This window comes from Trachemys scripta, chromosome 1 (assembly GCF_013100865.1).
Source record: "Trachemys scripta elegans isolate TJP31775 chromosome 1, CAS_Tse_1.0, whole genome shotgun sequence".
NCBI lineage: Eukaryota > Metazoa > Chordata > Testudines > Emydidae > Trachemys > Trachemys scripta.
Genome location: NC_048298.1, coordinates 99,061,202 through 99,074,462, shown reverse-complemented (window position 1 = coordinate 99,074,462; position 13,261 = coordinate 99,061,202). Strand labels below are relative to the sequence as shown.

General features: G+C 38.4%; 1 protein-coding gene across 2 annotated transcripts in view; it reads right to left on the bottom strand.

Annotated features, from left to right (window-relative positions):
• GNPTAB (N-acetylglucosamine-1-phosphate transferase subunits alpha and beta) overlaps positions 1-13,261 on the bottom strand; it is a 68,816-nt gene that overhangs the window by 45,955 nt on the left and 9,600 nt on the right. For both annotated transcript variants that reach the window (XM_034778848.1, XM_034778856.1), the window contains exons 2-5: positions 13,058-13,143; positions 3,385-3,504; positions 1,843-1,884; positions 349-554 (exon numbers count right to left, since the gene is read on the bottom strand). In XM_034778848.1, the coding sequence (XP_034634739.1) occupies positions 349-554; positions 1,843-1,884; positions 3,385-3,504; positions 13,058-13,143 (454 nt within the window). The remainder of the gene's footprint in view (positions 1-348; positions 555-1,842; positions 1,885-3,384; positions 3,505-13,057; positions 13,144-13,261) is intronic.

The following is a 13,261-nucleotide window of genomic DNA, read 5'->3' as shown; positions in this document are numbered from 1 at the left end:
AAACCTGTTATTTAGTACAATGCATTCAAAAAGGTTTTCTAGGGTTTATTCTCCTCTGTCTAAAAGATCAACTTTCTAAGACTATCTGTACAAGACTGAAAATTTTATCGAATACAGCAATTTACCTGTAATGTCAAATTCATATAACTACTAATCTTAGCAGTGATATAATCTTTTTCAGCAAAGAATCCCAAAAAGCTTTAAAAGTAACTCTGGGAAGAAAGCTAGAGACTGGCATAGGGTAAGAAGTTGTTTGGATAAAGGCCCAGTTCACCTTGCAACACTAGTACCAAGAAAAATATTGGTTTTCCTTCTGATGATTGAAAACACAAACAAACCAGTTCTTACCTTCCTTAGGACTGTCAAAAACAACTACTGTCACATTGGTAGACGGATTTTTTGGTTTTGCTACAAAGAATATATTGTTAGCAGCTTGTAAAGAAGGATGAACAGATTGCAGGTCCTTCAGAGTGATGTTAGCAGGCACAGCAGGGTCTAGGACAAGCATTGGCACTTTAATGCAGTGTGTCAGTAAACACTCCAGGTGCTTCTCACTAGAACAAAATATCAAATGTATACTAAATGCCAATAGAAAATTAACATATTGTTAACATTTGGGAGACACAGCATTTAGAAGACTAGCAGCATTTCTTTGAATACTTCTGACCATGTTTCTCTAAAATCTGCCCCCTGTTATAATTCTAAGTGTCTTACTATTCTGGAAGAAGGAAGAAGGAAAGAGAGTTGTTTTGCTAAAAAAAATTCTATGGCTATAACTTTAACTCATCTACATTATCGCTGACCTCATCTCACCACTACCACAAAAAACCCCAGAAACAATTTAAAAAAAGTTCCTGTTTACTGTGTTAACATTTGTAAAAACTGTGGTTTAACCCAAATGATCTTCAAACTACAGCAAACCAAGCAAAGTGGCATGCAGAATGGGGAGTGGGGACCTATATTATCCCATAACCACTAATAGCCCTTCATCCCCCAGCTAACCTTAAAAAGGCAGTTTTCCAAACAGCCTATGAGAAATATGGCCCACAATATGGACTATAATAACCAGATTTGCCATCCTGAAATGAGGAATTCCAGAGGGATGATCTTGGTAAGCATCATTTGTTCAGAGAGTACCTCAGCTTTCTATCCCCATATTTTTAAAACATTGAGTCACGTTCATATCAGAAAGACCATTCTTGCTGGGGAAAGCCCAGACAGTGACTAAAAATCTTCACACAAGCATATTATGAAGCATTTGGAATAAAGCTTTACACACAGCTCGTACAATTAAATTTCAGATTTTATTCCCTTTGTCCATATAAGGGAAATATTGTGGAAATCTTTACATAGCTCCTGAGACCTATGACCAAATAGAACAAAAAAGCTGCAATGTAATATCTAGAATGCAATACATATCAACATGATACCTCTATATTATATGCAGTTACATGTGACACTATGCAGGTAGAAGGAAAGGTGAATACATTATAAGAGAGAGAATCTTTAATGCTTTTGGGTGATTATAGGACTCTGTTTAACATACATTGGGCCAACCTTTAAAGTGTAAATTATGTGTGAACAGAGACAACAAGTCCACAATTTCTAAACATCACAAACTTTCACTTGTGGAGAAGCACACCCATTTTCACAATATTCCCATTATCTTTGTTCAGTGCACATATTTATGATTTTAAATTGTTTGAAATTATACAAAATATAAGAATGCACTGGTCACCAGAGACCAAACATACCACATAAACTGACAAATTAATTTCAAATGAAAACGTAAGCCATCTCTTGCTTTCTTTTACTTCATTATTTAAGGCCATAAAAATTTACCTCTTCTTAGGTGGTTCTGTTGTATTTTTCCCAAGCATTTCCCTAAACAAAAAATAAAGTTACATTAAATTACACTGAGTCAATTATAAAGAATTTGGGCTGAATAGTCAAACATCTGGGCATAGAATGTCTTGTGAAACTGAATGATTTCCATAACAGAACACTCCACTATAATTACTCCAGAGGACATGAAGGAAAATGTATTTGCAGAAGAATGAAACACATGGTCTGTGAGTAAGGTATATGACAGGGACTCAGGTGACCTAAGTCCTATGCTCCAGCCTTCCTGTGAGAGCTTTGGTAAGGCATTCAATTTATGTGTCTCAGTTTCTCCATCTATAAAATGGAGATAATAATATTTCCTTACCTCACATTGGTATTGTGGGGCTAAATTCATTAATATTTGTAAAACATGAATTCTTGGGAGGAAAACTAGATTAGATTAGATTAGATAGATATGCAAAAATTGTAAGGTTATCAGAGCCAGGACTGTGCCCATATTGGAAAGCAACTAGCACGTTTTGATGGCTATCGCTATGTAAACAATAATAATAATAAAGTATTATTAATAAAATGCCACATGCACACCGAATTTCACTTTTCAATTGGACAATTAATGTTAACAGACCGTAACATATGAAAAATGGATTAACATATCTTTTATTTACTTTTGTTTTGTCGTTTTTAATTCCAATTGAACACTGTAACAGCTTGAGTAACAGAACACCTGTTCTAGGTGGTGAATAGATTAGGTAAAATGCCTAAAGAGTTGCTCACCAAGAACTGAATCAAGTGTTCCAAGACAACATAACCTGCAGCAGCATTTGTTCTCTGAATAGTGGGCTGCCTAGGGTTTGAAGTCTTTGGTGGGTAATTTTATAACACAGTAAAGTTTAAATAGGTGTGTCCAGAACAAGTTAATACCTAAAAAACTGAAGCCTTGAATGTTGCAATGCATGATTTTTGCAGTTCCCTTGCCCTGTAGAGCTAACTAATCTGTTTTATATCTTCAAGTGAAGTATATCCTTCTCTGCACAGTCTTAGCTTTTATGATACTCAAAATTGAACTTTAAAAGGAGCACTCGAGCACAGGTTTTAATGCAAGTTTTTACCAAGCCCAAATACAAAGAAATGTTTCATTGTGTTTTCAAAAAGTTTGGCATAAATAAGGTTTTTCTCTTATTTTAAAAAAACTCTCTCTCGGTTTCAGAGTTCTGAAACCAAACCAAAATTAGTTATTATTCGTAGAGAGCCACTTTTGTGCATGGCACTTTAAAAACAAGAGATATGAGAAGGTCATAATAAATTAGTATTTTCTTTGTATTTGAAAGGTTGCCCGAATAGTTAGCTCTTCATTGCTGAAAGGAGTTTTGAAGGAAGTTCATTTTGATGAAGGCCAAGTGTAAAAGAGCAAGAAAATAAAACTGTCAAGTCTTAGTTTGGCTGTCCATGCAGAGCAACATGGAAAAAAAAATGGAGAGTATCCATTAAGCATTACTGCAGCCAGCTAGAAACAACTGTCTCCATTGAACAGATTCTTACCTCATTATTTTCTGTTCTTCCTCCATCTGTTCTCTAACCTGTTGCAATTCTTTGATCAGCTCAACATCTGTACCATTCACCCAGGTGTACACCACATCAATTGGCATGGGCAAACAAAGTCTACATAAACCACAAGAAAGAGTAGTATAACCTATTTACAAGAATATGACAGTAGCATGGACTGCATTGTAATACAAAAGACAATTAAACTCATGGACTGTGTGTTAAAAACTGAACAAAGTAAAATGCTGCTCTCTGTCTGTGTATTATCTATTATACAAAAGCTTTTAACACAACACTGCAGAAATAAAACTAAGAGAAGGTGATAGACAAAGTGATCATCTGCATCAAACTTAACTAGTGGTCAAAATGTTAGTTATACTCAATGAGAGACTGCTTTAACATGTTCCTATTTCACTCCAATTTTTATCCAATGACTTTGAATAACCTGTTAAAATAATAGTGTTTCAAATCCTCCACATAAAGATCCAGGCACACTTTTAGTACATGGACTACTCAGATGAGAACAAAACAGTCTGAAGTACAGAGACTATTTGGAATCATGCCTTTATTATTGGTAAATTATATAGACCATGAGAAAAAAGACAAGACAAGGGATGAAATTCTGGTCCCACTGACTTAAACGAGACCAGGATTTCACTCCAGGAGTCTCTCTTGGGTATCAACATTGGGTTTAATTAACCAATAACTAAAGCAGGGTCCACAACAGACTCTAGACAACAATGGACAAATTCATCCCTGATCCAACTCCAGTGTCTTGAGTTGCACTCCCATAAGGCATCTGGAGCGATTACAGGTCTTCTAGCAAACTTGGTTCAGAAGCAGCAATAGCAGTTTAGAATAAATTAGTAAGAAAATTTGTCCATGCTTACCTGAAAATTTCCTTTCTTCAAGTAATAAGGCCCAGAGATCTGTTTCAATGGGTACTTCAGCCTGCATGTAGCTTGGGGGAAGAACCATATCTGACAGATACTGGCAACAGGGAAATGCCCCACCTACTGAAGTGCCCTCCAATTGATATAACTTCCACAGCCAGGATAATTCAAATCTACTTTCTTAAATTACATATTGTGCTAAACATATTTTCAGGAAAATTACAATTATTTTTCCTACTGCAGAGCGTAATACATTCAACCTAATAACAAATCCAAATTCTTGGATGTCAATTTCCATTTCTATTCTGGATGATCCATTCGTTTCCAGGTTGGACCGGATCTGTGAACCTTATTACTTGAAGAAAGGAATTTTTCAGGTGAGCACAGATAAACTTCCCTATTTTGCTTCAGGCCAAAGTCCACATATCTTTTACACTGGGGTTTTTGTAGCAGTGTGCCTTTAGGGTGGGAAGCAGGGTCAAGTTTTAAATATGGACATCCAAAATTAGGTAGACTATATATATACGATCTCCATCTTCCCCTGGGTACTAAGGCACAGAGAAGACCTCTGCCAAAAGAAAAGAATTGGCATTAGCTAAGACTAGATGCCCAATATGTAGAATTTAGTGAACTAATAGTCATAGGTGCTGGAACTAGGGATGCTGCTTGAAGTGGATTCCATTATATACACGGTTCACAGTTTGGTTCAATGGCTCTCAGCACCCCCACTACACAAATAGTCCAGCACTCCTGCTAATGCCCATCTAGCTGATCTCAGTACAAAAGACGCCCTGAGATTACCAGTGCTTCTAATGATTGGACTCTGATACTTAACCAAAGAAGGAATGTTTCTTGAATTTACTTAGGGAACAAATGCTACGACAGTTGTGAGGACTACCATTCTGAATTAAAAGTACAATACTGGGTCTTATTAAAGAAACTCACAACTTAAAATAAATGCTCACCTGATTAAAGATAACAGCCATCAGAAGGCCTGTTCTATTGGCTAGGAAATATAATGACACCTCTTACAGGGGTTCGATTTGGGTAGTGCTGTAAGGAGCAGAATAATTCCAAGATTGTGCTCTATTACCATGCAGGGTGGGAATAAGGTTGATGCCCTAAGGAAGCATTTAATATTGGGATTTGTCCAAAACTTCCTTTTCTGGAACACGCTGAGAACATTATGCTATAGAGACTTGACCAGGCTGCTATAGAGATGGCAGGATGGGGATGGAGCTGAACCCAAAGACCCTTTACTGTACACTCTGGTGTTGGCAGTGTCTGTGCTGTGTGTGATGCCCTCCACCCATGACCTGCGGGGAAGTGGAGGTGAAGAAGTTGGCGGAGGTCCACATTCAGAGATGAGGTTGCTGGTGTAGATTATGGGGACACAGGCAAGATCTTCCATCTGGCGTGCTGCCCTTCTGGCTTCACTCCTCTGTGTTAAGATGGGAGAGGATGGGCTGCCTGCCCCAGAACCAGTTCTTTTCCAGTCTTGCATGCTTCCCTTCCTGCCAGGGGAGGGAGCTGTAGTGACCACACCCAGCCTGGGATGCAGCTTGTCCATCAGAACTCCTTTCCCACCCAGGGAGGTAACCCTGCCTAACCTGCTGAGAAGGAAACTGCATCCCCACAGAGTCAGTGGAGCTCCCCAATGAGACAACTGTTAAAGGGGTGAGCAGGAGACTCAACCCCTGAACCTTAGACCCTGGCTTTCTCAGCCTTCTCCCCTTGAAGTCTGCAGGGGTGCCAGCCGCTGCAAACGCCTCAGAAAGGGAACTGGAGCTGAGGGGACAAATCTCCTAAAAATGCATGTCTGGGACATGGCTGGAAATTAGCCAGAAAAATTATTAAGATGAATTTTAGCTACAAATTTGGAATAAAGTTTGGAATTTCAATCCAAAAAAATCTATGCAGCACGAGGGTATGGCAGATCCTGTCACCATGGGAGAAGAGCAAACTGGAGGGAATTTCAGGAGGCAAGGCCTTCCCTTGCTGCCAGTGACTCGCATGGCTGGTTCTGCCCCCACCCCAGCTACCAACAGGCTGATGTACCCACTGTAATTGATCTGTGTACCTTAACATGAAGAACAAGTATTTTAAACTTCCTTTTGGGGTTTTGCATTTTAAGGGCTACATTCTGCCACCATTACTCGTGTGGAGTAGTATCTTGCATCAAGAGTTGTCCTATGGATAGGATACTAAACACATTCAGGGTGACAGACTGTAACCCTAAGATTGGATAGCCCTGTGATAGTATGACCAATTAACATCACAAATTTTCTCCCAAACCACATCATTGTGTGAAAAAATTTGGTGACCCTGAGATGTCAAAATGCCCCACACTTCTACTGTCCATAATCTTTACCATGATAGCTTTTAACTTTGGCTTAATCAAAAAAACTACCTGATTCAGAATAATGGTGTTCAGTCATCCTGTTCTATCCAAGTCAACTGCATGAAATAATTTAATAATGTGCATACACTTGAGACAAAAACCTGTACTTACAACCCAATGCAATCCCCCCTTAAATCAGAAATCAACTCCACTGAAGCAGAATTTAGTCCTTATCTTTCATTGTTTCCATCTAAACTTGAGGTTTTTTTTTTTTTTTTAAATTAACACCCTCCTGTATAATAGTCTTTCAGCCAAAAAAGAAGCCAGTAAGGTCTGAATTTATAACAGACTTTTGTTAAACATTCAAACACCAAAAAGTACAAGCTAAATAAATATAGGGTTTGTTTCAGACAAATAAAAATGAACTTCAAATACTGATCTGGATTCAACAGGTTTGACTAGTTTGAGTTAGGTTCAGTGCCTCTACAGAATTTAGTTTTAGCTAAGCAAATTATATATTTATCATGTCTACTCAAAGTCTTGAAATGCTGACACTCAATATTAGGCTATTTATTATCTCAGAGCACTGTATTACTTTTAATCAATAAGGCTTGCATAAATTTCTTAGTGAGATTGGTAGACTTATGTTCTCACATGAATGACATGACACTCATGCCCTGAAAAAACAAACTTAATTTCCTTTTGATCTATCAACTGCTTTTAATATTGTTCACCACAAAGTGGTGTTGGCAAGAATAGATGGTATTTGAAGGGGAAAGAACAGAACTGTTCAAGAGGACAGACATTACTGCATAATTGCTCCATTGTCTCAAGAGCTGTCTCACATAGCCGTACTGCAGGGCTTTAGTCTGTCACTCCTGTTTAACGTGTATGTGAGGTTGCTAGAAGAGACTGAGGCTAGGTCTACACTACCCGCCTGAATCGGCAGGTAGAAATCGACCTCTCGGGGATCGATTTATCGCGTCCCGTCGGGACACGACAATCGATCCCCAAATCGGCGCTCTTACTCCACCAGCGGAGGTGGGAGTAAGCGCCGCCGACAGAAAGCCGCAGAAGTCGATTTTGCCGCCGTCCTCACAGCGGGGTAAGTCGGCTGCGATACGTCGAATTCAGCTACGCTATTCATGTAGCTGAATTTGCGTATCTTAAATCGACTCCCCCCTGTAGTGTAGATGTACCCTGAGAAACTATCTGGATTGCAGTCCCACCAGTATGCTAGAGAAACTCAAGTCTACAGCTCAGCTTTACCAGACCTGGAGATAAAAGTTTAGTTGATTGGTTTTCCCAGCATCTGGTCAGGTGTGAGGCCTGAATGAAAGTCAGTTAGCTGAAACTCAGATAAGACAACGGTCATGCTGGAAAAAATCAACCACAGAAAATAACTTTCTTCAGTTGTTCACAACCTAAAGGTGCCTTTTAGATCCTCAGCTGCTTCTGGGTGTTCAATATAGCAGTGGTGGTCAACAATGTTTTCTATCTTCACTTGGCTTGGAAGTTGCAATGGTTCCTTTTTTATGCCTATTCCACCACAGCTATCTGTGCTTTTGTCACCTCTGGAATGGATAACTATAATGCATTCTGCATGAGGCTACTCCTGAAACACACAGAAAGCTCTATTTCTGGGGAATACAGATATTCACTCTGCAGTGTGTCACATGGAGTATATTTCACCTCTGCTTCACAGAATTGCACTGGCTTCTGATATATTAATAGGTGTAATTTAAGGTGTTTTTGACCCATCAGATCCATCATGGCTTAGAATCTGAGTAACAAGAGCTCTTTTTGTGGGTTGTGACTGGATGGATTATTTAGGAAGACAATCCCTAGAGTTGTATGTCTAGATCCTGGGAGTTTTAAGTAGAAGGGCCTTGACTCTTAAATTTGCTTCCCTTCTTAGTTCAACAAAGCCTAAGTATGTTGACTTTATGGGTATAGTGCAAGGCCTATTAACTCACTCTTCTTCTGAGGAGCTGAATTGAAAAATAATCCCAATTCCAATTCCTTCTTAAATTATAGGAGATTTTTACTGCTAGTTTTGACTGTTAAAATGTGTTATTTTAAACTGTCACTAACACTACATATGGATATATCATTATATCAATTAGAAGTACAGTATAAGCTACTATAATTAAAATGGGCCTATTACAGTGCTGCCATATTCAGCCACATAATTTGTAAATAAAATTAGGGAAAGAAACATTTTATGATTATATGTATTTGGCTATAAAAATATTATGTCTCAATTATAATACTGGTTTGACAAGTCTGTTCTCCATTAGCAGGGAAAATAAAACAACCAGTGTCTACAAGATTAGAAAAATATCAACACAATTTCACTTAACTGTTTGTATGTACATAATCTGAAGGCTGCTCTTAAAATTGTTTCCAAAAAAAAAAAAAATTCCATATAAACCTAACATTGTTGTGGGATTAATGGTTACCAATAAACACTAATAAAAAGTAAGTATTTTACAGAGGTTATACATAATAGAATACAGTGATTAACTATCACTAGGATTATTCAATAGCATTAAGGGAGAAAATTTTAGTTCTTCAGTCAATCTTTTTCCAAGTTTTTAGGAAATTTTGCATTGCCTCTTCAAAAAATAACTTACAGACTTTTACATCTCAAAAGGTATGTTATCGTATTATTTAGATGAAATTTAAAAGGGAAAAAAAAGGCTACTTCAGCATCTTCCTCCTCAATTGCTCAGTATAAAGTCTCTCCATGAGGTGTTCTGCATAAAGCGGATCACTTTACACATCTGATGTGGAATTTAATATTAAAAGAAACTTTTAAATTTGGGAGGTTTCCAGACAATAAAACAATTGTCTTACTTTTACCACATCTCCTTCTTTCCCCCACATGGCCCCACTTTCCAGTTGCCGGCCAAGGAAGTTGGGGGGTCAGATCTTGTTTGACCAGGAAATGGGAGCTGATAGATTCATAGATTCTAGGTCTGGAAGGGACCTCGAGAGGTCATCGAGTCCAGTCCCCTGCTCGCATGGCAGGACCAAACACTTTCTAGACCATCCCTGATAGACATTTATCTAACCTACTCTTAAATATCTCCAGAGATGGAGATTCCACAATCTCCCTAGGCAGTTTATTCCAGTGTTTAACCACCCTGACAGTTAGAAACTTTTTCCTAATGTCCAACCTAGACCTCCCTTGCTGCAGTTTAAGCCCATTGCTTCTTGTTCTATCCTTAGAGCCTAAGGTTAACAAGTTTTCTCCCTCCTCCTTATGACGCCCTTTTAGATACCTGAAAACTGCTACCGTGTCCCCTCAGCAAATTCCCATAGCTCTGAAGAGGAATTTAGTTACAGCTATGGGAATTTGTTGCTTCTTCCATTGGAGATCCAGAGCCTGCCAGCTGGTTCTATATTTGTGTGGTGAGGCTCACAGAGTCGATAAGACTCTCTTAACTACCTTCACTTGCTGGCACAGTCCTACTACAAGCCCTAGCTCTTTTCCTCCTCCTCCCCCCATCAGCTTTCCAATTTCTTCCCATCTCCCTGAGCCTAAATTACAACTCTGCTACTCCATTCCCTATGCCTGGAGCCCCAATCTGTTCCTTCTTGGCTCCCCATCTCCTGTGTCTTTTTCCCTCCCCAGCCTCACTCAACATCTTCCCCCTACCTCCCACCTATTTGTGGCCTTCGCTTGTTGTGTCACATTAAATTTAAATTGTATGCTCTATGGTACTGGGCAGGGATTATCTATTCACTTGCTTTGTCTGGCACCTAGCGCTTTTTGGCACACTCAAATATTATTTGGTCATGTTCCAGAACGGCATACAATATAAATTCAACATGCCACAAGCAGCAAGGGTTGTTAATAGATGGAGAAGGAAGAACAGAGGTGAAAATCATACAATCATACAGTTAACGTGTAGATTCTCACATGCAAGACTGAAGAAGCAAGTTTTTAAGATTATTATTGAGAGGAGGAAAGTGACCTGGTGAACAGTTTTGTGGTAAACATTATACATACCACAGACAGCATGAAAGGAAGACAAAGAGAAGACAAGGAGGTGATATTGAGGCTAATGTGTCTCATGGGTAGGGTGACCAGATAGCAAGTGTGAAAAATCGGGACGGGGGTAAGGGGTAATAGGCACCTATATAAGACAAAGCCCCAAATATCGGGACTACCTCTATAAAATCGGGACATCTGGTCACCCTACTCACGGGACTGCTGAAAGAGACCAGGCTGCAGATGAAAGAAAAGCTGCAATGTTGAGCCTTAAAGGCAAGAACAAGAAATTGTCCTTGTCCTTACAACTATTTAGTACAATTTCTTATAATTATTAATAATGAAATCACCAGTTTTTTAAATCACTCGCAAAATAAAAATTTGTACTGTTTTTTTAAGTATGTGTTCCTATGTACATAAGACAAATTTTAACTTTACGATGTTATTGAAGAAAATCACATCATAACGTATAATAATTTGTCAAGTAATGGAGATATTCTTTTATTGTTTTTAAAAGGCACTATACCAGAGATTTAAACAAAGTAGAAAATGTACTAGCATGTTCCCAAAAACTGTACTGCTCAGTGCTGTAAACTGCGTGATCACTTGATATCTGAAAGAGATGTGTTTTACTTTCCGTCCCTTTAAATATTTGTTTACTTTCAGGAGAACAATTCTCTCAAGCCCAATTTGTTGTGGGTCCCTCCTTTTCATTCAGTTTAATTTCAGAGCATAAACCCAGACAGGATAGAAAGTATCAAAATCAAAACTCCTCTATCTACAGGTTATACAAAAAGCACATCATGTCTGTAAAATCTCACAAAAAGATTCCACCAGCCCCACACTGATTCAGCTCACGTGCGAAGGATATCCATTTAATCATAGGATTAGGTAACAAGGAAGGCTTGAACTACTGTAGCTGACAGATGCAAGAAAAATATATCCCTAAACCAAAGTCGTTTTTGGTATGCCAATTCCAGGAAAACTGCAACATGGAGTAGCTAACTGTATACAAATCACCTGACAAACCTCCCAATACTGCGGACCCCTTCCTATCACACCTGACAGAGCAAGTGTAAAGGCCAGCTAATGAACTCAAAATATTGAGTAGCTCTGGTGCCCACTATGAAAATTTTAGGACTTGCTTAGTCACCAGTCCCACTCATTCACTGATCCTTCAGCTCAAGAGTGGCAAAAGTCTCCTCTATAAGGAAGCATTCCCTGAAGAACCAAAGCAGAAAAGAATTAGGCTGCACACTGCAAAACAGAAAACTGACTATAACCATAAAACAGTGCTGAGATTTGCATGCCCTTTTTGGACAGACCCTACTGTTTTATCTAGTGACAGACAGTGACAGGCATTTTAGAAATGGATATGGATACCAAAAGACAGACCAAAAAGCTCTATTGCATAGTTCTGCAGAAACATTTCATCTCTAAACTAATGATTATCATCTATAAGAGCGACAAAAGTGTCCACTTTCCTTTATCACTGATCTTTTTGAGGGTGGGGAGATAAGCGGAAGCAGTGGGAGGTCTAACGCACTACAACAAAATGTACAGTAGAGCGCAATCCTGTACTAGCAGGGGAACAGACTACATGATCTAACCCTCCCTCCCCCCGCCAACTAATTTCCATGGTCCTACGACCCAACACATTTTAACTCTGATTCAGCATCTGGTTTTCAGTGAGGTCCTCTTTTTTAAACAAGTTTCCAGCTGAGTTTATTGAGGCTAAAAGAAACCAAATTACTTACCCTAAGTAGCTTCTCCCACATTACAGCCCACAGGCGTACTGACTTCCTGAACAGTAGACCCCATGATTATTCAAAACGTGAACTAAAACACCGTAAGAAGCCTCCCAAGAGTTGTCACAACTGAAAAATAACTATTCATATGACTCAGGCTTCACTCTGATGTGACCAGTTTCTCTGATTTAAAATCATTCAGTTTAAAAGGTCCTCTTTCTCCATGCTTTGTGACATTTTCCACTTAATAATGACCTCCATGCAAGATGAAGGAAAACTTACAACATATGGAAAACAACACTTCCTGAGATGTTAAAATAAACCAAGTTGGAACTTTACTTGTATATTTATATGCACACACTGACTAATTTTGCATATTAAACTTTTCCCTTCTGCAGTGCTAAAAAGAACTATTTTGTTCATTCCAGACTGAAGTGCTAATGTAGTGTAAAAAATGCTATTAAACAAGTTTAAAATCTGAGTTCTCATGTCACTATCACTTCCAATTTACATTTTCTGATTTAATACATAAAGTGTAAAAACAAATACAACTTTAGTACAGACTTAAAATTTGTAGGCAGAAAAACATCCAGCTATACAGTATGTTACTGTATCTTAAACATCTGGCAAACATACACAATAGCTAAATATGCAACGCTATAACCCCAAGAGTTATACCAGAGCTTACCGATTCTGAAATGATTTGCCAGCAATGTTGTCTCTATAAGAATCAAACAAAACATGATACTGGTCTCGACTCCACTCCAGGACAACCTACAAAGAAAGAAAACTTGGAGTCACATTCTTTTTAAATTAGAATTAATGATAATTTACTTATCTTCCTTCAAACCCTTTACTATTTTTTATATATATATATATATATATATATATA